The 26,931-nt window shown below is 37.9% G+C and overlaps 1 protein-coding gene across 2 annotated transcripts in view; it reads left to right on the top strand.

The window, feature by feature from the left end:
• Positions 1-26,931, top strand: part of MYO1A (myosin IA) — a 48,849-nt gene continuing 21,918 nt past the window's right edge. For both annotated transcript variants that reach the window (XM_053455709.1, XM_053455708.1), the window contains exons 1-18: positions 1-196; positions 8,333-8,480; positions 8,879-8,994; positions 11,041-11,135; positions 11,411-11,515; positions 11,862-11,908; positions 12,965-13,028; positions 15,151-15,249; positions 16,050-16,153; positions 17,035-17,182; positions 17,934-18,052; positions 18,802-18,888; positions 19,398-19,463; positions 20,069-20,173; positions 20,366-20,428; positions 23,224-23,424; positions 24,925-25,151; positions 25,910-26,110. In XM_053455709.1, the coding sequence (XP_053311684.1) occupies positions 8,355-8,480; positions 8,879-8,994; positions 11,041-11,135; positions 11,411-11,515; positions 11,862-11,908; positions 12,965-13,028; positions 15,151-15,249; positions 16,050-16,153; positions 17,035-17,182; positions 17,934-18,052; positions 18,802-18,888; positions 19,398-19,463; positions 20,069-20,173; positions 20,366-20,428; positions 23,224-23,424; positions 24,925-25,151; positions 25,910-26,110 (1,973 nt within the window). In that variant the 5' untranslated portion in view covers positions 1-196; positions 8,333-8,354. The remainder of the gene's footprint in view (positions 197-8,332; positions 8,481-8,878; positions 8,995-11,040; positions 11,136-11,410; positions 11,516-11,861; positions 11,909-12,964; positions 13,029-15,150; positions 15,250-16,049; positions 16,154-17,034; positions 17,183-17,933; positions 18,053-18,801; positions 18,889-19,397; positions 19,464-20,068; positions 20,174-20,365; positions 20,429-23,223; positions 23,425-24,924; positions 25,152-25,909; positions 26,111-26,931) is intronic.

The raw sequence follows: 26,931 nt of genomic DNA, 5'->3' as shown, positions 1-26,931 counted from the left end.
AGTACAGACTGTAGTATTGCCAGCAAGGAGCCGGAGCTGGCAGAACACCATGGACAGCTCCAAATGAGTAGTGCATACGGTGGTCTGCTCTAGGATCTGGTGTTCCAGGCATATTGGATCCTGCAAGCAACAAGAGTTTTACAGCAAAATAATAACAACTAAAAACAGGAGAAACTTTTAGCTGCTTGGTAGAAAGGTAAGTGAGGCTTTGCTGACACTGATTGTTTTAGATTTTCCCCAGTGGCCATAAGTAATGTGGATCTGGAACAGGAGCAGTTGCCAGCTGGATAGAACAGGTTGTTACTATCTAAGTGGGGACTAGTCATTTAACCAGTTATGTGCCGAAGGAGTGTGCATTTAGAGGACCTGAGCAAGGATAAAGAACAAAATAAAAAAACATCATAATTGCAATGATTTCATTTTGGAAGGATTTAGAAAATATGCAAGTTCACTTCTTGGCAATCCAATGTATGCAGTGATTCAGTAACCACACTAGATGCTTACTTTCAGATACATTGTACTAAACTATTGCCATTGGTGTTAACTATCTAACTCATGTGGTTAAAAACTTAAGATTTCCTCATTCTCCAGGATATAAAGGTATAGTGAATTTATTAACTGTCCTTCATACATGAAATCCAGGTTGTTGGTCTTTTTTTAATATGACTTGTTATAACTTACATTAGTATAGTTAGATCACTGATTTATTCTACTAATGGTTAATGAATAAAAGCCCATTTCTGACAGTATCTGTTACTTGCATGGTTTAATGTTTATATGTTTATGTTTATAAACAGTGTGTGTGTGTGTGTATATATATATATATATATATATATATCACTATCACTACACCACTCCCATGTGTCATTTTGAAGATTGTAATAAAGAATAAAGTAATTGGGGTATCACTCCAATAAATGATTAGATATTGATAGGCTGGGGTGTCAGTGACAAGCAGATGGCCTGCACGCCCTAAAATTGATTATCAAATACAATAAACATCCACAGTACACACAAAGTAAGTTAAGCATTTATTATGCAAGATTTGCTTGTAAAAGCACTAAAGAGATCCAGCACTTCTAGCCACCAGAGTGGTTCTTCATCAGGCCAAGAGCATACATGAACAAAGAGTCATCATCTTTACTGTATTTCACAATTTTTCTTAAACTTTATATAACACTCTTCTTTATAATTAGTGAGCAGACCCCCAGAAACGCCTTATAATAGTTTTTATCACACTCTCCTTCAAATGAAGCTTTTCATTCATTATGTTCACGGTTTCCCAACTTGTTTTAGTTCTTCATTGAAAATATAAAAGCGGCTATACAGTAACAGTATTTATGGAGGTGACGGCCCTAGGACTGACACTGAGCAGCGCCCCCAACTACCCCCTAGACCTACCAGGCCCAGGAGGTCCTCCATCTCTGTTGCCAGTCTTCTTGTGTAATGTGCTGAAGTATGACATCATATCTTAGTGCTCCACTTTAGGTTGCATGTTATGGAGGTCTGAACAGACTTTCTTAATATAACTGGGCTAGTTTCAAAGTTTGTAAAGTAACAATCAGCAGGATCACGGCACTGTCATTACTTTAAACATAACCCCAAAAACTCTAGTTTAAGTGTTCCCTAATTGGTCAGATTCTGGGTATTTTGGAGAATGCCAGCATCATTTCTATGTGTTAAGTAGTTTAGGTGTGAAACTCTGCACAAGTAATACTATCCTAAATAGAAGAAGTTCACACTGATATATCACTAATTAAGGCTGACCTAAAGCAGATTCACTTGTAGTTTTATTCACATATAGGGTTAAAATTACTGATAATCCAGCAACTGACTTGCCAAGGTTCCTCATGGATTAAAAGCATGGCTTGATACCTTGTGATCTTTGCTCTCCGGTGCATTTTTATGTATTTATGGCAGATTATTTTAACTTTTTATTTGAAGGATAGATAAGATTAGTTTTACTACATAAGCATTGGAGTCAAAGGTGGACAGAAAGTCTAAAGGAGACAGTGAATGGGTTCATTCCCATAGGAATGTGCAGAATTTAGCTAAACACATAAATATTGGGTGTGAACCCGGCGTGGCATGGGGTAGTATTGTTGCACCTACCTCCATCATAAAGGCTTATTATTTGCTTTTAAGGTTAAATCACATAAAATTGGAAAGGTGGCTTTTTAAAGTTTCTCTTCCAGTAACATAATTTCCTGTTCTTGTATCGAATGACAAACACCACTGGCTAAAATTATACATTTTGGGGTATAATTTTAAATTTTTAATTATTAATTATTAACTTTAATTATTAATGCAGTTAGTTACAAAACTGTTAAATGTGGCAGAAGAGGCGAAAGAGCACGTGAAAGGGTATATGTCGGTTGGCTATAGGGTTTGTACAGAACAATTTGCAATATTGTTTTTATATATTTGTTATAGTATTTATTGAATAGAAGGTTTACAAGAAGCCATACAATATGCTTGATCCATAGCGATGCAAAATGACACAATACCACATATCATATATAAATTGACATGCCTGTACTCAAGCTGGCATATCCCAAAATTGTGGCATGTTTATGGCCCTCAAGGACTGCAGTTGAATACCGCTGCTATAAACTGATCCTCATTCTATAATATTACTCTGAATTACTTTCTGTATCTTTGCGTGCTTATCCGACAAAAAGGTTAATTACTCATCCCTTATCTAGACACCAAGGGTGGAGTGTTGAAAGCTTTGGGGGAAGGGAAACTGAGAGCGTCTATGCATTCATACATTCATATGATAGGTAATAAATAACAATTAGGATATGATTGATATTTTGTACACTTAATCTTTTAAAGATTTATAGCAACTCAACACAGAACTAGTGCATACAGTAATAGAAGTTGCTTTGGCGTATGGAATTTGTGCAGAAGATTGGAATAGTTCTTAGTTTAGAAGAGGTGCTCAGGATGTATTGGAGTGGTGGTAGGCGAGAGAGGCTGGTCAGTAGGGAGTTGCAGTTATCTAGACGGGATATCACAAGGGAATGGATGACTATTTTAGTAGTGTCTTGTGTGAGGAAAGAACACATTTTGGAGATATTTCACAGGTGAAGGCAGAAGGATTCGGTGAGGGGCTGAACATGAGAGGTGACACTAAGGCATCAAATTTGGTCTGTTGGGTAGAGTAACCAGAATAATAACCAGAATGTGTGATTCCAGAAAGACAGTAAGTGAGGCGAGTTTGGAGAAAACTGACAGGAAAGGCAGATTATCATCATCATCATAAAAGTGGTAATGGAATCTAAAAGAAGAGATTAGCTGTCTGGGAGAGGAGGTGTAGCTAGAGAAGACTAGAGGGTCATGTCCTGGAGTACATGCGACTGAACAATCTACAGGAGAAGGGGTACTGCAGAGAGGTCTAAGAAGAGAAAAATATCATTAGTAATTTTGGTGTGTGTCACTACAGAGTTTTTGGGGACATAAACCAGATTGTAAATTGTCAAGCAGAGAGGAAAGAACAGAGGTAAAGCGTTTGTAGTAATTGCAGTAATTTGGACGTAGGGTGAAAAAAGGAGAAAAGATGGCATTTAGATGGGAATGTGGGATCAAGAGAATGCTTCTTTAAAATGGTAGAGATGCTAGGGCAGCTTCCATAGACTGCTCTAAAAGGCACTGCACACCTGTAAGACACAGAACACTGGGATAGTGAAGATGGCGGCCGTGGAGTGAGCGACTAGGGCTAAAAGGACAGAACATAAGCTAAGAGTGTGCAAAGCCCTAAAGTAAACATGATTTCCTCCTCAGCGGAGGAGGTAAGAAAAGGGACATTTGTTTAATACCATGATGTTTTCCTTTCCCCTATCTTTACAAAGGTGATTTGTTGCTTGCTGTCACTGGTCCTTATGCACAACTTGGTAGTCACTAGTGTTCGCCTATGTTCGTGTTTTGTCCAGATGAAATTAACTCTTTTTCAATTAGGAATTCTAAATGAAATGGCCAACACTCTTTATTTACACAGTTTTGGACTTATTGCATCTTAATTAAATGTATTTATCCTCCTCATTGTTTTTCGTGGAAACAGGTTTACCTCCCATGAGAATAAGTGATCTTGATTAGATAACACAAGCAGAGATGTTAGTAAACATGCATACTTTTCCACACTTTCTTGCGTTTATTGAATGCAAATAACTCGTCTCATATATATGGAGTGCATTCACTATAAGTTTGCGGTTGACTTGAAATATTTCATCTTGCTGACCATGCACTTTACCGTGAACGGCCAACCCCAGGGAACTCTTCTTACTGGGTTAGCTTTACAGTGTTAACAGTATAGCTTTTGAATGTGTCTTGAATGGTTTTAATGATGGGATGTCAATTCAGTTCATTTGTGGCCAATTCAGGCACAAGAACCATTGTAGATGAGGTAGTTCCAGGTACAAGAGTCTTGCAGCCAACAGAGGAGTCTACAAAATGATATATGGGACAGCTTCAAACGTTGTGAGGCTTCTTTTATCATCCATCTTTCTTCTTTTTTTTTTCTGATTTTTCCACTTAAAGAAATCATTAATATTTGGTATTATGAAATCCACATCCTCATAAGTGTTTCTATATGGCATCATCCCTCTGGTTAGTGTCAAGTTGTACTGTTGTACCTTGCAAGGTAAACAAAAATCTTCCAGGACTCATACCACATAGATAATTCAGAACACAGTATATACATGTCGATAAATTCCTATATATTCTGTGCCCAATATAATATATATATATATATATAATGTGTATATTACAAACAAATGTGGGTTAATAATGATAAACTAATTGCTTGGCAAAGATCAAAAAAAATTCTCTTATGGCGTTGTGTGCCCAAGTTGCTCCAATGGGTCACCTTTAGTTCAGAATAGTTCATGTGTGTGAGTACAAAAAGAAAATACTATAAATAATTTAGATTTTTTGTCTGATTTTCCATTTATTTATAATGCGTTTAATTATTAAAATATACGTACAAGAATAGTTTTATAGTTGGAAAAACGTATTTTCTTAATTTGCCAAATTATATAGGGATGTTTACTCCATGCATCTGTTCATTCATAATGTTTCTGCCTGTGTATGTTCTTCTTTGTTCCTACTCATTCTAGTGACAATTATAGTGGTTGTTTTGTATCCTGAAGTTCACATCCTTCCTCCCAAGTGTATTGAAGCCTGTAGACCGGATGTTGTAGGAGAATTTGTACCTTTAATGTACAGCTTCCACACCTACAACTCAATTGTGTACATCTTACTTCAACTTCCGACTACAGATGGAGTGGAACTAACCTGCAGAAACTTATTATTCTTTACTTATTAGGGTTTGACATTTTCTTTTCTTCAAAAAAACTTCCAGTTTTTGTTGAAGGAAGCTTTGCTCTATTATACAGGAGCCTGATTTTTCATTCATGATGAAATCCCTCTGCGTATTACAGGGGTATAATTACATTGAAAACAATCAAACACATTCTGTAATGTGAATGTATTTTGCAGAATATTTTCTTTATCACCATGGAACTCTCCCTTAAGTACTCATACAAAGGTTACCGATAATAATAAGTATTGTATCGATTGACTAAATGTTCTGTAAAATAAACATTCTCTTTAAGTAAAAAAAAAAAGTCAATATTTATTACACATGTTCTAAATTCAACATTGTGTGGTCTCCAAACTTTCAATGGCGTATTCTATTGTGTGTAAAAGAATACCGCATAACCCTGTTGCGCATCATGTTTAGATCTAAACATTGTGTTAGATAAATCGTTAGCAGATGGATATATTTTGACCTAGTCTCCAAGTCTTTAAATAGTAACTTTATACGGCACCCTCCTGATTATATATATATATATATATATATATACACATATATATAAACAGTTACAGCTGTGCAGAGTTCAGGCATAAATACATATATATATATATATATATATATATATATATATATACATAGTATTGACATGTATGTCCATCGCTAGTCACTATAATAAAAACTTTTGTTGCTATGTAGTAAGCTATAAAACAGAGTAACTGCTAGTGAATTGGTGATAAGGGATTATAATTACCAGAATCTGAATGATTCTTCTGCCCGGAGTTACAAAGTCAAAGTTCTTTAATACAGAAGAAAACATTACTGAATTAAATAAGTTATTCTCATTATTAATGATTGATTTATATAGTGCCATCACATTCCACAGTGCTGTACAATGGGTAATTAGGCAAGTAATGCGTTACATATAGAAACAAAAGTGGGAAGAGCTCTGTTTAAAATCTATCATTTATATAATATCTTTAAATATATGTGAGCCAGTTATGGGTTATAAAGCGGATTAACAGCTAATAATACCAAAGTCATAGACAGGGGCGGGCTGGCCCAGGTGGCTGGGGAGCAATTGGACCCTATTAACAATTACAATTAAACAGTTTCGGACCAGCCCGAGGAGACAGAAACGCATCAGGGTCATGTAACGCAAAGTTATGTGATCCCGTGATAACATCGAGGCTGCTCGCAGGGAAAGAAAACTGGGAGTGAGGAAGAGGGATGATGGTGGGAGGGAGTATTTATGAAACAATATATTTATGTATGTATGTATGTAAGTTAGAATGAGAGTGTATGTATAACTGTGTGCTATAAATGTATGGGTGTGAGCTTGTATGTGTGTTGGTGTGTGTTGATGTTGATGTGTGTTTGCATGTGTAAGCGTTTGTGCGTTTGAGCATGAATGTGTATCTGTGTGTTACCATGGATGTTTACGTGCAAGTGTTAGCATGAATAAGCATGTGTTTGTGGACATGAATTTGTGTGTGTGAGGTAGTGTGTTAGCATGATTGTGTAGGTATGTGTTGTGTAGGAGTAAGTGTATGTTAGTGTAAGTGTGTATACGTAGGTGTGCCAGTGCATATGTGGGAAGGGCGAGGGGTCGATGGGTTTACTTGCCCTTCCCTTTACAGAAGGTGCCAGCCCCAAAAGCTCAGTCACACCGCAAACCACTAAGCATTTCCTATGGATCTGGATGACTCAGGCACTCTGCTCTATGAAAAACAATGATTTTAGGTATCCCTATAGGGTTCCTTTTTCATCACAGAGACCAAACCTTATTTCCATGTCCTTACAAATAAGTGAACTCACTTCTGGCAGAGTTCCAGAACTCCTGCCTGACTAACACTGCAACTAGATGTTAACTGAACGAACGTGTTACTGAAGAACAAATTATGATCTTGGTTTTTGTTTTGTTTTTTAAATACCGTTTTTTAGAATTTACATGCAGTTAAGCTTTTCCAAAGAAAACGTGTTAGATAGGATTCTGAACTGTCAGGCTAAGACACAATGTGGCTGCTAGGGATATACCCAAGATTCTATTTCACAGCACCCAGGCTGTATTACAGAGAAGCATAATGTTAGGAATGCGTGGCTTCGGAATCTATGGTGCCTCAAAGGCGCCGGCCAGCTGGAGGGTTCATAGCAGGCATCAGTGCCATTTGTGCCACGGTAACTAGATGAAAGGTAAGTCCATTACTGAAGTCTGTCCCCACCATGGGTCATGCCGTCAAGGGGTGCCCAATCGAATTCTTGGCAATCTCCAGTGCCCATAGGCAGTGCCTCAAACAAAGCTGTCCAATAAATAAGCGCACACTCTGTGGTCCAGTTTTTTTGACAAATTTAGTTGCTTAAAGCTGCTAACCAGTAGCAGAAACGAGCTCCAACTGAAATCAATGGGAATGCATTCTGCTTAGGTGAATGGAAGTATTGGTAATCCAGAACTCTTGCGTGAGTTAGCACTGGAGCTGACTAGTGGTAAATATAGTGTGCCGTGGCAAGAAATAAATGTATTCGGCTTAACAAATCTTCTGCACGTCAAAGAGCTGGGGGCAATTGCAGAAGGGGGTTCTGCTGAAAAAAAAGTATGCAAAAAAGGGGTGCACAGCATTAAAACAATTATGATGTTAGCATGTGTTTCTGTTCCCTGGATGATCTACTGATTTGTATAGTAGATCTGCATAGATGATGAATATGAATTTTTTTGCAGTTTATATAAATGCCTGTAGAGCTCCATGACAAACATATACCCACCACAGAGCACCAAGACCACTCCTAAAGAGAAGTGTCATGGAAGTATAGTAATCAAAATTAGCCTTCAATGATACATGTGTACCATTAATAATATTTATTTGATTTTTGTTGGACTCCTACTAGGTGTGGCGAACAATTTAATCCTTAATACTTGTTGGGGAAGTTTGGAGAGTTCTCAATGCAAACCAATCAGCAAGTGCTTATGGTACTTTGATGATTTTGTATTTTTTATCCAGTCCATGTCTTGTTTCCTATTAGATCAGAGCCAAGACCTGCAAAGATGGATGGAAATTCATCTTTCCTGGATGGCATGGTTGGCGTTGGGGACATGGTTCTTCTGGACCCCCTGTCGGAAGAGTCCCTTCTCCAGAATCTTAAGGAAAGATTTAAAAGCGATGAAATCTATGTAAGTTTAAAAACATCTGCCCTTTCTCAAACTTCTCTTCTTGTTTGTTTAACACATGGAACACCTTGTGATATTTTTCTGTCAGTGTGTTCATACAAAGCTCTGTAATATCATATAAGTCCCAATGTCTGGTATAAAAAGGAGGTACGAGGTCAGCAGAAATAAACACATTATTGTGTGGTGTGCAGACAGATTGTAGTCCTGTTCCCCTTAGGCAAATGCCATTGTTAGCTGTTATGGTTATCCAATTTTCTTACATTTACATTACATTTAATAATCTAATTTACATAACTTAATTTACATAATTTATTTTGAGATTTTCACTGTTAGTGGAATTAATAAATCATGTGCTGTCCCATATCTGCAGTAATATTAATTGCATTTGTGTTTAACGACAGACATACATTGGAAATGTAGTTATATCTGTGAACCCCTACAAGCAACTGTCCATCTACACACCTGAGAAAGTGGAGCAATATAGGAACAGTAACTTCTACCAGCTGAAGCCTCATCTGTAAGTTACCGAACAATGGCTTGGAGGCAGAACATGTGGTTTTATTAGAAAAAGATTATATAATGCAATGAGCCGGAAGAATACATTTTGTACTATTGGATTAAGAATCCTCACAAGTATTGCAGTTACTAGTTTTAACTTATCTAAAAATCTGTTACTGTTCTATCAGAGGGGCTGGAAGTTTTTGTGATACAGAGTTTTACATCTCTAAGTGACAGGAGTTTTTTTGCCATTTTTAGCATAGTTTTGTTCACGGATGATTCTCTTTTTCCATGTTTAGTTTACCAACATTTTTCAATGCCAGATGGGGCTTTCTCTTTATATCACTTTTTTGTATTTTTTTTTTTTTTAACTTTTATTTACTCTATTAACTTTTTTTTTTACTGGAGATACCTTTGAAGTATTTAAAGACCTCAGGGATCTCTCTTGGAACTAGAACCCCTCATGAAGTCATATTGTTTGTTTCATTAATTATTATTTTTTATTTAATTAACTCTTTTTAAATTATTTTTATTTTTTAAGTATTTTTTGAAGAAGGAGAAACACCGTGTCTCCCTCTTTTCACAGTAATCACTGACTCAGTGATCAGCAAGCAGGGAGGATTTAGGTGTTGACCTGGAGAACCAGTGCTTCTCCCGGAGTTATCCGGGCCAAACCCGGAAAGTTCCCAGATATAGTTTTAAGGTGTAAAAAAAAAAACATGCCCTGAAGGGGTTAAGGCAAAAAATGGGAGACCGTTTAAAAAATGACATAACCTGACCAAAGAGCTGTGCTAATAGCATTCTGGTACCAGTAATTAGATATGTATATATATAGCTGTACTTGACAGCAACACAACATCATTAAAGTGAAAGAAGACATTATTTCCCGATCTGTTTTACCGAGCATTTAGCAGTATAGGATGTTACTGTGCAGCCAGATAAATGATAATGGTATCACTGGAATAAAAAAGACTCACATAAAAAGCTTATAAATATATTTATATGTTAAGGCCACCGGAAGATTGTCCATACACCCAGGAGACGCTGGTAGGAGAAGCAGCCCAGTTAACTTCTACAGATTCGGCCAGCGTCCAAATCCATTACAGCACTCAGAGCCCTCATGCTATTTTTCTGCCGTCTTGGAACTAAGTGCTTTGGATAAGCAATATCCAGTCTCTATTGTTGGCTACTTAATTGCATCATATTGTCTGGACTGTTTAGTCTACCCTCCCCTGTGAATAAATTGGAAGTCACGACTAGTCTAAGAAATGACGCAACCACTTCCCGGAAAAAATAAAAATTTCAGCTATTTGCTACAACTCCTATGACGCTTGACCAAAATGCATCTGACATATTGAGCCCGGTGGCAGCTGTAGTTCAATGACTGCTGCTTGTTGGCTACTCCTGGTCTATATTTTTATTATTATTATTATTTATTGTTTTTATATAGAGCCATCATATTCCGTAGTGCTGTACAATGGGTAGACAGGACATAACAAGCAGTATATAACATAACAAATAGACGAACCTACAATACAGACCATAATTTACTATCTCGTTGCTTTATTAATTTAAAATCACTGTACTTTTAGACACCAACATAAGATACTGAGGGCAGAAAGACCAGTACAGAGTTTTGCAAAATGCTTCTGATAACCTCTACTTATACGAGTTTTATATATATGTTGTACATTTTTGTTAGCCAAATGGGGGAAATTGCTGCAGATATCGACAAACTACAATTCCCATCAATCTCAGTCTACTGAAAATGAAATCTTCTATAAATAAAACATAACTGTTTTCATCAACTTTTTTTTGCTAATAATTCAATAAAAACATAAGTAATCAAAACTTGCAAACATGAAAAGGAAAATGTCCCGAAGCATTTATTTGATGCTTGCCTTAAGACCAGCTAGTTCTGAAGCAAACACTCCAAATCGTAACACAGTTTTATTCCAGCAATGGGGGCAAAACTGTGAACATAATGCTTTACTATGAACTGCAGGGACACAATGATCTATGTTGAGAAACCCTCATTCTCTCCTGTACCATGGTTGTTTTCTAGCTACGCTGTGGCTGATGATGCCTATAAGTCTCTACGTGATCGAGACAGGGACCAGTGCATCATGATAACCGGAGAGAGCGGGGCAGGAAAAACAGGTAGGACAGAAGGATTTCGGTTTTACACCAGATGTATACCAAGGTTTCCTTCATTATCCTTATTCTTCATTACATTAAATATCTTATGTGGCTTGCATCAGTGCATCAGATGCTTTTCACACCTGATGCATTGCCTTTGAGTCAGACATAATAAAAGAGAACTGTATTGAGCTATATGGTATCAATGCAGAATGGGGTAGAATTGGGAAGGATACTGGAGCTGATTCCAGGTAAAGGTTTCCAGATGTTTGTGATGACCTTGTATTCTTCCACAGAGGCTAGTAAACTGGTGATGTCATATGTGGCAGCCGTGTGTGGGAAAGGTGCAGAAGTGAACCAAGTCAAGGAACAGCTTCTACAGTCAAATCCTGTCCTAGAGGGTAAGCGGCTCAGCATAAAGGAATATGGCGCCCGCGTGGATTGATAGTGGCGTTCTGTATTTACACCAAGAGGAAGTATGAACTGAAAACAAAATGCAGATTGACAGTACACACAGTTCGCTATTCACACAGCATTCTTTTTTAGATTTCATCTTGAGTGTATTTATATTGCCTGTACACTATTCATAGAAATAGAGCTATTCATATAGAATGAGTCATATGGAGATAGTAACAGCGGAGTATAGCAACACTTTCTCTGACCGAAACTGTGATATCATTATTTCTCATGCTGTATAAGAATACAACTGGACCAAGTTATCTAATTTATCCATTTAATTCCCTACAGCTTTTGGAAACGCCAAGACAATTAGAAATGACAACTCATCTAGATTTGTAAGTACCTATTATTAAGCATACATTCGGCAGCAGCATTTTAATCATTGGCAAAGCCCTAGTCCTAAACCAGGGCAGTGCCACCAGCGGCCCGGCGCAGCTGCTATATTTCTACTAAACTCCGGAATAATGGCAAAACGCTCGGCAAAAAGAAAATAACTTTGGCCATTTCTACTTGGGATAATCCATCATAATGGTTTTAATGGACCGGTGAGCAGTGACTGTACAAGAAACATGATCATATCATAGCGAGAGAATATGCTGCTGATTTTCAACATATATTGTCACAAACAGGGCTGATCCTAGACCTAGACAACAGGCAAGAACACTCTTTGGTGCCCATGTCCTTTTATTTCCATTTTAGGCAGCGTTAACGTTCTTTACTCAGTTAATTAGTTAATGTGTGTCTATGCAATATAATGATTTAATACATTCTGATCTGCCCTTTTTATTTTATCTAAACATGATAGTGGCATTTACAACTGTGCGACGTTGGCAAACCTTGTGAGTGTCAATAAAAGAAAGAGAGCATGGGGAGTTTGGCCCCAGTAGGGCAATCTGCCCCTAGTAAAGTGTTCCAATAGCTTCCTCCAATTCAGATCTGTCTCCCTATGAACAATATGCCACTGCCTGCCCCCCATGAATCGGGCACTTGGAGCAAAGACCGGTCCTGGTCATAAAGATAAGGGATGTGGCTTTGCAATGCAGCATGTCCTGCAAGAAGAGTTTGGCTGGTCATTTATAATGCGTAACTGAATTGGTGTGATTTTTGTTGTGGGGCCTGCTCCACCCATCTTGAAATTTTAGGTTCTGTCCAGGAATGAAGCTGTATGTATGTGTAGATGGTATACAATCTTTGCTGGGAACAAAGTGATGTTACAAAATAGTAGTCAAGTTAATCGAGCCTTACATTTGATCCATGCATTTGATCACACGCAATGTAGAGAGAGGGGCAAAGAAGCATCTCCGTTGTAGAAATTATGTAAATCATCTAAACAATTGTAATTTCTGGTTCATTGTGGTGCCTTTATTTCAATGGTGTATTGTATATTTTAGGGCAAATACATGGACATCGAATTTGACTTTAAGGGAGATCCTGTGGGAGGTGTAATAAGCAACTGTAAGTAATAAGAACTGAAATTAACATACATGGTGTACTACGGGGCGATCACTCGGTGGTTCACACAGTCTAGATTAGTCTCCTTGTTGTCATACACTGCACTTTAATGTCCATCTTGTAAATGCACAGGGGCATTCAGCAGAATCCACCTGTGAATTTGCCATCCAGCTACCTGGCTTGCAGGAGATGTGTTCACGCATGTGGTATATTTACCCACAGGGTTAAATCCACAACTCTCCTGTAAACCATTTTTCCATACAGGTTAAACAATGTATTCAAAAATAAAGTCATTTCATATGCATTCTTCTTCGGTGGGACTGCACGGGGCAGTAAGCTATTCTTTTATTGTATGCCGACGCAGCCAGATCCTCACATCTGCTGCCTTTTTATATTGCTGATTCATAGAGGAAATCCCATCTTGATGGAGAGGTAACCATGCAACTTCTTACACGTATGCACATCTCTCCCAGCATGATCCACTACGCTGAATACAAATACATAACAACAGGGTAAAGGATCCTGTGGCTTCCCAGCTGTTATTTGTGTAGAACTTCCGTCATTTAGCCCTGTCTGGATTATTTACACTTACCGTGAAGGAAACAAGCATTGTTATTACTGGGCGGCAGACATTTTACTGGTACACACCGACCTTTGTTACTTCTGACTTACTTGTTTGTTACTTCTGACATTTAAGAAACAGCCAAACCTTATTGTAATACTATATTGGTCGTAGACATTGCAGCATTTACACTTTTAGTTGTGTGACCCAATGACCTTAATGCATTTTCATTTTTCAATGTTAGGAAATGCTGGCATTTGGGACATTATGGTACGTTAGAGAGCACCTGGCTAACACTTTAAATGGGAACAGTCTGTCAGCGACCATTCCAGTGGGGATAACCCATAGGCCCACAGTGCCGACACGTGCTATTCTGCAGAGATAGACATTGTATTACATAGCAATGTGAGACAGCGTGGTTACTATAGTTGTCCTTTCTAACTCCGGTTGTGTTTCTACGGTGTTATTCATCCCCTGTCTTATTCATTATTATTCTGGAAAAGCTGACATCAGGAAACATGAGCCAGTTTCCTCCTGGTTAAACGGGAGCAAAGATTCAATCCATATTTTAAGTACGTTGCTGCTCAAACAGGGCTTGATACATTACACAATGCATGAAAGGAACCAAGGAGGGAGAAGGATATATAAAAGGCCCGGCTGCATCCTGTCTCCTAATGTGAAAAACTTTGGGAAGGTATTAAAGATTCCTGCGAAAACAGCAGAAAATAATAACTGTGTTTAACCCCTACTTACACATGCCATACGCGGTATTGAGCCTTAACCTGACAGCATGTGATATTGTTTTCCGTGTTTTTAAAAAATGTTTTAAGGAAAACCTGGACAAGTTTAGGGGAAATGTTTCAGCTTAAAATGTTAAAATGTAAAATTTAGAGTTAAAAAGAGTTAGTTTTTCTTAAATAGCACTGGGCAAGCCGGGTCTGGGTCGTTGTGTCATTGGATATAAATGATGATGAGACAAGATATACGAACACTTCCATCTGTTAATCTCTGCACATCAGATGTACTGAAAAGAAGAAACATATTATATATATATATATATATATATATTGTTTCTTCCTTTCAGTAGTTTTTTTTAATTGTCTGATGGACTGGAAAGTGGATTGACATTAGTGGATTGTTTGTGAGTTTGTGGCCAAGGGTTACACATATTTCACAAAAGTGTACAGGGAAATTTTATGATTGTATAAAATGTTCTATATGTTCTTAGTAATTTAACATATAATATTAACATTAGAAACTATTATTTTAAGTGCGTATTATACCACAGTTTTTATGCTTATGATACATATACCTATCATTAAAAATCCATGTTGCAAGAACAATTTATGCATTGTGGCTACGTATTAAATATTATAACATAATACAGCATGGGACGTCACTTCAGTGAATAATGTGGCTTTCCAGACTGCTTTAACAGTGGACATAACAATCTATTAAGATATATTTTAATGGAAATAAATAAAATAGTGCCATTAACTTTAATGTCACTGATGAACAAAGTCAATAAACTGTTGACTTTGATGAATGTATTTTATTCTATAGACCTGCTGGAGAAGTCTCGTGTGGTAAAGCACATGAAAGGAGAAAGAAATTTTCATATTTTTTACCAGCTGCTGGCAGGAGGAGGAGCTGAACTTCTAGGTGAGAATAATAAAGGGAAATAATTGACAATTGGTCAAAAAGCAAAAAAATGGTATCATAGATAATTGCTAAAAAGCCACGCATTACATTTTGTTAAGTGTATCGCCTTTACCAAATTTGCTTCATTTATTGTCTAAGTGAATTGTAATAAGATTGCAAGCTTTCAAGCCTATCTAGGTTTCTTCTTCACCTCTTAAGTTGAAAACTCCTTTCCATAGGTCTCGTGCGTGAGCTTGTATTAAACCGATTAGACATCACTTATTGAACTAATACAAATAACAACAAAAATCCTAGTTTAACATAATGTTTAGATACTTTATAACTTGTTTATACACTCAAAAGTGTCGGTTTACCTTCACTGGGAATACAACCCATTAAAAAAGCAGTAATGGCTTTCATTCACCAAAACAACAGTTATGTAGCACCACTTTAGCTGATTTGAAGATTTACACAATATGCGTGAAATATAAAAATATCGACCTTACATAAAACTATTAAACATTTTTGATCTGCCTCCACTGGCCATTAAAACAAACATTAAATACGGTATTTACATTCCCATAATGTCAGTAAGACGTGCCTTTGCAACCTGTGGACCTGCTTTTCTGTGCTTGGGTGACACTCATTTAATTTACAATTATTAGGTATTATACATGTTTTTATTTAAGCTTTTTTTATTAACAAAGTTTTAACAAAGTTTATAAAAAATTTAACAAAGTTAACTTTTGTTTAAAAAGGGGTGTTTTATTTGTTATATATGTGTGTTATATAATTATGGATCGCTGTTTATCTGCTTACAGGAAAGTTGAAGCTTAAGCCAGACTGCAGTGCCTATAGTTACTTGAACAAGGACAATAGTAGCCTGCAAGGCATGGGGGATGCAGAAAACTTTAACATTGTAAAGGTACAGTTGTGTTTGTGTGTCATGACTGCTGCCGTGTCTTACCTTCAGGTAGCCGGGGCCACACCGCAAGTCTACATAGTGGGTCTCTGCAGCATGGCATGCAGAATGGTGGGTGCGCAGAACCTATTTCCCATACAGGGAATAGGAAACAAAGCTTGAGGATCCTGCAGGGCATATGGGCTGGTTGCCCATTGATTTGTGGCACACTAGAAAGCCCATCTGCCTATTATGGTGATCTATATGTGTATAGAAAGATCAGAAAAAAACCCAAAAAGTGAAATATAGTAAAAACCACCAATAATGTGGTATTTGTAGTGTCTAATTATACACCGCCAATTGTAGTGTATTTAAATGGTAAAGATTTACAGTTCGGCTAAGAGAAAAAAGGTTAGTGATACTAATAGTAATGATACTTCTCCTTAATTGTTTTCAGGCTGCGTCCCTACAGCAACACTCTCTAAATGTTGAAACAGTAATGTCAGTACATTCCACTAGGGGGCGCTCACATAAAACGAAAAAAGAAGAGATACAAAATAATAGTGTAGATTGCAACAATGTACCTTCAAGAAAATATAGGTCATCCAATGCACTCACAATAGTGACCCGTTTTTTGTTGATCTGTCAGTGCTAAAATAAGACATGGATGATCAGGGGGCATACAAGGGCCTGCTCATGTATTAGAAATGAAGGCATAAACATAGATTTATTTATCTGACTTTCACACTATTTTGCTACCCTATTAGGCTTTGTGTAAATATAGATTTCTTTACTTTACATCTTATTGAAATGAGTGGAAACATGATGTTTCATGTTAATTGCATGTCAAACACTTCCTTACTAAAATAAAAAAAGAATAGTGATAGAATGTATTTCTTTTACAGAATGCCATGAAAATTATTGGATTCTCTGATGAAGAGGTGACTTCTATTCTAGAAATTGTTGCTTTGGTCCTGAAACTAGGAACTATTGAAATGAAGGGTCAGTTTCAATCCAACGGGATGGCCTCATGCTACGTCACAAATACACAAGGTGAGCACCCATTATATGGGCTTCCCATACGGTACATCCTTACAAAGCATAGAGATGGGATTCCATTTCATATTAGGAAATGAAGTTGAGTTACAATTGCATGCATATAAAAATGGTTTATCTGATATGTTTGCATTGTATGAAGCCTGTGAACATTAATAGGATGTTCCCTCTAGAACAAAACATATTATAACAATCAATGTTATGTTTCATTCTGGGGTTGATATATTTTTAATTGGTCCAGATGATTTTTTAAGTATAAAAGTGCCCACAATAAAAGATCTAACAAACGCATTGGCTTTAATTAGCTTCAGCTATGGCAGCAATGTGTGATAACATCAATTTTAGCTTTTAACAAGTACAGTGGTTAGAATGTGGATTCAGCGTACACTGCGCTATGTGTATGAAATGCGCTCACTATTTTAACACTGATAATCTTTTTGGGAGTTGAATAGCTAACTTGAAAGTATGATTTTTGTTCAATCTTAATTTTTAGGAAAAGTCTAGATATTAGATGGGTCATGGTATCAAAACTAATATTTGTTGCCTAACTTGATTGAATAAGTAACATGGAGAATAACAATTCTGCTAGTCTGTGTATGCCATGTGATATTCTATGAATATGGTCTGCGTTTCTAACCTAAAGTCATATACTTTGCAATGTCCTGCTTTCATCATGCTGTGATACCACACTTTGATCTTATTTTAATTCAATAGAAAATTAAATGTCCTCTTTCTCGGACTTTCACAGTTGTTAAAGAAATTGGTTCTCTGATTGGACTCGATTCCTCTACACTGGAAAATGCATTTAGTGTTCGCACTGTTGAAGCCAAACAGGAGAAAGTGGTGACCACTTTAAATGTATCTCAGGTACGAGAGGCCACATAAAGTGATGAAGAATATACAGTTAGTGTCGATGTGTGATGCACTATATTACTCGTATAAGTCCAGGGATATGGAGCTACACATACAGTATCAGAAATAAAGGGACAGCTGTGTTATTTTCAACACTGCGTGTTTTACTGACATTAAATAGCAAATTATAGATCAAGAGAGAAAACTTGCTTTAAAATGAAAGTTAAAGTGCAAAACAGTTTTCTCATGTGTTTCACGTTGTTGTCCAAGCAATTATGATGCAAGCAAATAACTGCCGTTAAAGGGGCACTCCAGCATCCCATGCATCCTCACCAACAAACAATCCATATTAAATTTCTTTGTAAGCACTTTAATATACATATATTATACTAAATATATACATAAATAACTTACTTGTAGGAGAAGCTGCAGCTCCTGAGTTTATAATCGGGACAATAAAGTAACTGTATCACCGTACATGGTTGACAGAATTTATGCTGATGGTAACCTGTTCCATCTCACAGTCTGTGGCTTACATATTACTACACCACCATCTGTATGAGGCAGGTCATGCCCTGATAGTATGTATACTGTACCACACATGGCTGGCAGACCCTATGCTGAGAGTAAATATTCTGTCCCACTGTCTGTTACTAGCAATAACCACACTGTGCCACACTGTGCCACTGTGCCACTGTGATTCTAAATATATTGTAAGAGTATTTGCTGATGTCTCATATTCGTCCAAAACTATTGTGTTACAGGGGATTTATGCCCGAGATGCTCTGGCCAAAAACACATATGACCGTCTTTTCACCTGGCTAGTGCAGAGAATAAATGAAAGCATAAAGGTTAGTAATTATGTGGTTTCATTGTGTTATGGGGTTTATCAAGACCAGTCTGGTGTTCACAACATTATAAGCTATCAGGAACATATCCACATCCTGAAGATACAGCTGTAGATGGAGCTTTGTAGTATCAAGTCACGGACTTTATTATGCATTCGGAAGGACAAGTGCTGGCGCGTTTAGCTTGCAACAAGGAGTGAGCTGGCCCTGCACAATGCATAGTTTAATCAATGACGTAAAGCTTAAGTTTAAATGTCACACTTTACATCTCATATGCATTATACAGGGACTGCTCAGCTCTAGTTGTAGGAGAACATTACTTAGATTTATTATTGAGAAAAAACGGCCAACTCGCAGCGTGTTAAATTTTATGTTTTGGTGTATATATTTATTCATCATAATTAGTCATGCTCAGCCGGCCATAACATTTGACTTCTTCTTTTATATACAGAAACACAGTATTTAGTGTATATAATCCTTGTAACATGTTTGGTGGGATCTTGTTTTTCCAGGTGTCAGAATTCCAAGGGAAAAAAGTGATGGGAGTGCTGGATATTTATGGATTTGAGATCTTGGAGGTAGGCTAAGCGTTGATATCATCCATCTCCAGTTTACACGTACTTAAATTATAGACACATATAAAAAAGGGTACTTGTAAAGGTGAGTCTGACGCAAGGTCAGTGGGTTACTGTGAAAAGTGAAAAGAACCTTTGCATCAGAATTCATTTCAACATAAAATCAACATAACAGCATTTTTCTGCAGCAGATGTGGGCTCTCCCTAAACTTCTGCTCTCCGAATTATATAAAACACATTTTGAACATCAGTATACTGAAAATGTTCCTTGCCTATTTGACATTGTACATGCTACTTTCTTGACATCATTCATTTTTATTAAGATTTAGAATCCATAAATACAGAACAATAGGAGGAAAGGTACACAGTATTATAGTTTTGTTGAGTGTACCAACAAATCTTATCCAGCCTGGAAAGAAATATTATTGGATCCATGAAATTAAAAAAACAAAGTAGGAAAACAATTAAAGAGGAAAAAGAGAAGGAATGATGCTGTACCATTTACTATGTACTTTGTACACAATAACCCAAAAATCTCAGTAAACGTGGGATGACCCCAATGGGTACGAGGTACAAATGTGAATGCACTGTTTATGTGTGTGTTGCAGGGTAACAGCTTTGAACAGTTCATCATTAATTACTGTAATGAGAAGTTGCAACAGATATTCATTCAGATGACATTGAGAGAAGAACAAGAAGAATACGCGAGAGAGGTAACACTTTTATTATGCTTACGTTCCCCTTCAGTTTTGCATTCCCATGCTCCCCCTGGGAGAAGTTCTGAATAAAATGTAAAATAATACAAGTTTTATGGATGGGCATGATGGTATAGAGCTTAAGCAGCTGTGGGCAAATATGGACTGAAAAGCCACTTCTATACTGATCAAAACTATCTTCATTTCTAGGGTATTGAATGGACTCGCATTGAGTTTTTCGACAATGAGATAATCTGTAACCTCATAGAATGTGTAAGTATTATATTTATACATAGATTCATAAATAATGACAGCTGAAAAGAACTAACTGTCCCATCCAGTCTGGGCTTTTTCATTTGTTATGGAACTTGCCATGTTTGATGGCTTCTGTTATCTGTCTTCTAGGTTGTATATATTATGGTTTATGAGTCTTGGCTTGTAGGGTGCATTAGTCAAAACCATGTACTATTTGCATTAGTCAAAATCATGTACTATTTTAGTGACCCTTCTTTGAATTATGTTTAAATTATTTATGTATTTCTGAAGCCATGATCTCCAAAACTGGATTATGTCTCATCAGAAATCTATAAGGTAGCATTAGGATTGTTACTTTTTCATGCTAATGACATTTCCACTACAGTGTTTGCTCACCTTTAAACCTCTCCAAATGTTGAGTCTCGGGTACGATTTTACTGATGCAAGTGTCAATAGTAGTACCATTGAGAATGTATTTTGTCTTTGGATATTTGTTTTCTAAATATATTTTACACTTTTCCACTTCCCAAACCCTAGGCTGTTCGTCTGGTTCCCTTAGATCTTTTGTCATTTGACTCAAATTTGTGTGACATCTGCAACAGGCATGCTTTCCCTCTCATTCCACTAGTAATATCAATGATAAATATATTAAATAGAACAGATGCTACTACTGACCCTTGACTTTTCCTTCTTTGGAATGTACTCTATTCACTGTGTCCACTATCATTTAACCAACATCTTATCTACTGAAGTTCACTAAGGTCCAATGTGAACCAACATTTAATTGCCCGCTACATATACCATTATCTATTATTTCATGGTTTGCAAGTAGGCAATAAGATTGGTCTGATATGATCTTCTAACAGTAAATCCATGTGGTCATGCTGCCTCATATCTTCTAAGTCATAAGTCATTAAGCTATGAATTTTTTCTTCTATCAATAGGAGTTTCATTAATTTTCCACAAAGAGTATAGTTACACTAATCCAAAAGTTCCCAGAGTCTTCCCTTACCCTTACAGTGGTACTTTGTAAGCTATTTTCTTGTCAGCTGGAATTTATTGTGGTGACAGTTTGGTGAGCCATCCTGCACAGACCATAATTATTTTAATAGCTTTGGGGAGAACCTATCTGCAATGACATATGTCCACTTTTATATTTGATAAAACATCTAAAACAACCCCCTCTATAATAATCATTATTTGGTGGTTGATTCTCTTTACAACTCAAAATAAGATCAAGCAATAAATAAATAAAAATACATAGTCTACTGTGCCCTGATCTTTCATCTCAAATTAACATGATTACCGTATGTCTTGAATCTCAGGTTTTGCTTTCCTTTTTTCACTATCTTACTGAAGAACAGAATACAAGAAAAGTACACCGCACTGTCTAAATTAAAAAAACAGGCACATCCAGATGTGGTTTGGCCTGTAAATTGTCACTTTTAGTATGAGTGTGGGCAGACTTTCTTTTTTTGTTGCACTTTCTTGATCACCCACACGATCCAGCTAAATGGGCATGTACCGTATTGGCTCAGATATAGGCCGCCCCCGTATATAGGCCGCACCCTAAAAGTTTGGTGCTTTTTTAAAGAAAAAGTTTTTTTCTTTAAAAAAGCACCAAAAAAACATGCTGCCACTCTGTCCCCCCCGAGATATGCTGCCACTGTCCTCCCTCCCCGAGATATGCTACCACTGTCCTCCCTCCCCGAGATATGCTACCACTGTCCTCCTCTGCCCCCCCCCGAGATATGCTACCACTGTCCTCCTCTGCCCCCCCCGAGATATGCTACCACTGTCCTCCTCTGCCCCCCCCGAGATATGCTACCACTGTCCTCCTCTGCCCCCCCCGAGATATGCTACCACTGTCCTCCTCTGCCCCCCCGAGATATGCTACCACTGTCCTCCTCTGCCCCCCCCCGAGATATGCTACCACTGTCCTCCTCTGCCCCCCCCGAGATATGCTACCACTGTCCTCCTCTGCCCCCCCCCCGACTTACCGGAGCAGACTCCCGGGTGTCTTGCGTGGCCGGCGGGGGACATCTACGCAATACGACTTCCGGTGCCGGCACCGGAAGTTGTATACGCGTATTGCGTAGATGTCCCCCGCCGGCCCCGCAAGACACCCGGGAGTCTGCTCCGGTAAGTCCCGGGGGGGGGTGGTAAAACGCATCGTGCGGACGATGCGCTTAGACAACCTCCCGTGCCGGCACCCCCCCCGTGGGAAGTGCTGGCAGGGGAGGCTGTCTGAGCGTATCGGGGAGTAGGATGCAGGTCCCCTGCACCGCTGCGGGGGATCTGTATCCTAACACCGCTGCCTGCCCGGCGCCCGGGACTGCATGTCCCGGGCGTCGGGCGCTAGACCCCGAATATAGGCCGCATTAAAGACTTAAAGTGGGGGAAAAAAGTGCGGCCTATATTCGAGCCAATACGGTATTTTCTAGATGACATACTTTTCTATTCATGTGGAATCAGCCTATGATACCAAACATTTGTTCTTGTGTGGTTAAACTTTGTATCTACCAAAAATACTAAACTAAACTAACGATCACTGGATTCTAGTAGAATTCAATTTTCTACTGTTTAGCATTATTTGTATATTCTATTGATGAAGCCACAGTCATGTTTTGTCACGTCATGACACTTATCTTTGATAGAGAGACACATGAATATAATGCATGTGCCACATGAGTTATATCAATAAAACAAGGGCTGGACTGTATCCAATATGCTACATTTATCATTGGAGCTTTTATTTTCTGTAATCTGTAATCACCTTTATTATTAGTATATTTGGTGTTCTCGCCTCACAGAGTTCAGGTGGTATATTGTCAATACTGGATGAGGAGTGTCTGCGCCCCGGGAATGTGTCCGATGCCACCTTCCTTGCCAAGCTTGGACAACAGCTGAAGAATCATAAGCATTTCAAGAGTAAGGCCAGTCAGAACGACAAACGTATTACAGATGCCTCGCTGCCTGATAACTGCTTCCGCATTGAACATTACGCTGGCCAGGTGAGATTCAAGTTTATGCTGTTAATCATGTACGAAACTGTGTCAACATTTACACAATCGAGTATTAATCTGAAGAAGACACCTGCGAGATTCTAGAGGTTTATGTAACATTGTCAACCCAGCCACCCTGGTTAACATTATTAACAGTTTACATCTTATTAACACTGACAATGACCTCACATAACCAATAAATTAACCATATAATGGCACCAACACATACCAGGTGCCTCCACATTAACATATTAACATATTGACCACAATAGGGATGTACCGAGACACCCCTACCAGACCGTTTAACCAAATTATAACTATGTAGGGGCATACCGAGACACCCCTACACCACCGATTTAACCAAATTACCACTGCAGGGGCATACCGAGACACCCCCACACCACCAATTTAACCACACACCAATGCAGGGGCATACCGAGACACCCCTACACCACCCCAGGTTCTGAGCCACAGGCCAGCTCGAAACCTACACCAATAACTTGAACCAAGTCAAATTATTAACCAAAAACATAACAAAACACCGTATTAGGCAATAATCCCCAACTAACCCCGCCGCTGTGACAAAACGGGGTAGTCACCCCCCACAACCCACCTTAAAGGGAGGGAGGGTGGGACAACCAGGATTTGGATAAGCAGTTAAGTGACAGTTTACAAAATGGTTGCCACTTATATACCCTATTAATAACCCCACCCATAACAACTCTAAGCCAATTAAATTAAATCCTTCCTTTTTGCACACCACCTAGCTCTGTCAAGGCCCACTCCGCCTAAGCTGCGCTGCTCCATGGGCTTCATACTAGTGAAATATGACTGCTTGAAAAATCCAGAAAGAAAGCAACTAAAAAAAAACAACTTATTTTGCAGCCCCTGGATAACAGTAGTCTTTATATCCCCAGTAAATGAGTAAAGTTCAGTTTTTCAGATTGTAAATTACTGGTTGCCACAAGATTATCACATGTTATACACAATAGATATTGTTTAAAATATTTAATAATCTAATTATTTTTTATTATTTGATAATCAATCTGTCTAGTTTAGAACCAATCAATTAATTCACTTAATTAACTCATTTTTTTATTCTGGAGTATTATACATATTTATTTTATCCTGGTTCATTTACAAGGTTATCCCTTGCTTTGTACTTATAATATGACACAATATTTTACTGTATAAAAGTGATTGCACTTAACAGACAACTGTTAAAGTCCCACTGCTGGCCTAAATGAAGCGAGCTTGCTGGATAGGAAACAAGTAAATTAAATTGTTTCGTCCATAAAATTGCTAAATGTGTAATTTTTCAGGAGTTAATCTTCAGTATAACTCGTTCTTGCCACTATAAACTTATTTCCAAATGGGCTGAAGTCAGTGTATGAATCACAAAAAGCTATTCCAGTCTCACTATTTTCCTTCTTCATCTGATTGCCTAATTTATTTTTATAATTTAAAAAGTGCTTTGCTATATATATAATATTTGGGTTTTTTGCACAGGTCACTTACAAAACAGATGGCTTTTTGGACAAGAACAATGACCTTCTCTACAGAGATCTCTCTCAAGCTATGTGGAAAGCAAAGCATGGATTGCTCAAGTCACTTTTTCCAGAAGGAGATCCAAAGAATGCTTCTCTTAAACGTCCGGCCACTGTTGGGTTCCAGTTCAAAGCTTCTGTCTCAACTCTTATGAAGAACCTCTATGCCAAAAATCCCAACTACATTAGGTGATATGTTATGTGATAGGTGGATATGTACATTTTTGGGTTATACACGTGTGTGTGTGTTTTTTTAACAATCTCCATGAGACTCCGACTGACTTGTAGACTGACAGATGCCTTCTATGTTATGCTAATCATAAACCATCAGAAACATAAAGAGTATTATTGTGGATGCACGGTTTGCTTTAACTGAGATAAGATTTAGTTGACTATTTTTAAAGCACTCAAAAAACAAAATACTGTCTGCGCTTCTCACCCTAATAAAGTTGGCAACAAATATATAAACATAATATAAATGAGAGGTTTTGGTTATATGAATTGGCCAAAGCATAATTAAGCTCACCCGCCACGTCAAGGCACACTCTCAATAGGGTGAGAACCTACTCTCGCCTCCCACATAGTGGGCACACAAAGCAGTTTATACTGCTACCAAAACCTTATTAATGTGTTGGGGGAGGTGCAATTAAACCTCCTCCCAATTGACCCATGGACAGCAAGCTGCAACCAGACTGATGAGGAGCCAACAACCTCAAATATGTGCAAACAGGGAAAAGAAAAAATGTTTCTTTATACATTTGTATTATTTGAGCCTGAGACTAGCTTAGCGCACCGGCATTTTTTCTTTTCCCCATTTTCACATATTTGTGGTGAAAAAAACATAGTTTGGCTCACTGTTCTCGGAAAACAAGAAAACAGATTTTTTTTTACATTTTTAACTGTATGGAAATAAAACACTACCTTTCCCTTGTTTTCTATGGATACAGGTGTCTAAAACCCAACAGTACGAAGAAGCCATCCCTATTTGATGACACACTAGTGAAAGTACAAGTACGTTACCTGGGCCTTTTGGAAAACGTAAGGGTACGACGGGCTGGATATGCCTACAGACAGGAGTACAAATCTTTCCTTGAGCGCTACAAGATGTTGAGCAAGCAGACATGGCCACAGTGGAACGGAGAGCCAAGGTAATTTTTGTTTGATACAATTTTATTGAAATAGCATTGTTATCTTTGTTTCAAGAATTGCCCCATATAATTTTCCAGAATCAAATGCTAGAAAATAAATCCAAATGATTCCTTTCCTCTCTTTCCTTCTCTGATGTCCCTCTTTTTATTAGCTCATAATCATGGGCGTAGGAACCCCTAAAAATCTGGGGGGGATAGCATTTTTACTGGTAGGGTATACCTGATTTTTATGACATTGCATTATAAATACATAGACATTAATAGGTAGTTGGTCCCCCTTTGCAGCTATAACGGCTTACACTCTTCTGGGAACGATTTCCACAAGATTTTGGAGAGTTTCTGTGGGGAATTTTTGCAACCATGCCTTTATGGACCTTGTTTTGTACGCTGGGGCACAGACCTTCCACAAAACTGTTCCCACAAAGTTAGAAGCATAGTGTTGTCCAAAATGTCTTGGTTTATCACCTTCAGCTCATAAAACGTTCTACTGGATGAATGGGAGAAAATTCCCACAGAAACAGAAAAATCTTACAACCACAGATGGACCGCACTGGACACAGCCACAGAGACTACTATGATGTAATGAAGGAACCATCTAAGACTCCTAACACGTCATGCACACAGGAACATATACATACACTTAAACACTTGAATAACATACACACACATGCACACACTAACATACACACACACACACACACACACAATAATACACCCAAAAAGATTCCCACCCTGATATACCTAGACACATGCCCACCATAACACACCGGAAAACAGACTAACATACCCACAAAAACAGATGTGCACAATAACATACCCAC

The sequence above is a fragment of the Spea bombifrons genome, chromosome 2, assembly GCF_027358695.1.
Source record: "Spea bombifrons isolate aSpeBom1 chromosome 2, aSpeBom1.2.pri, whole genome shotgun sequence".
Classification (NCBI taxonomy): domain Eukaryota; kingdom Metazoa; phylum Chordata; class Amphibia; order Anura; family Pelobatidae; genus Spea; species Spea bombifrons.
Note: the sequence above shows the minus strand (reverse complement) of the source record. Positions and strands in the feature narration are given on the sequence as shown.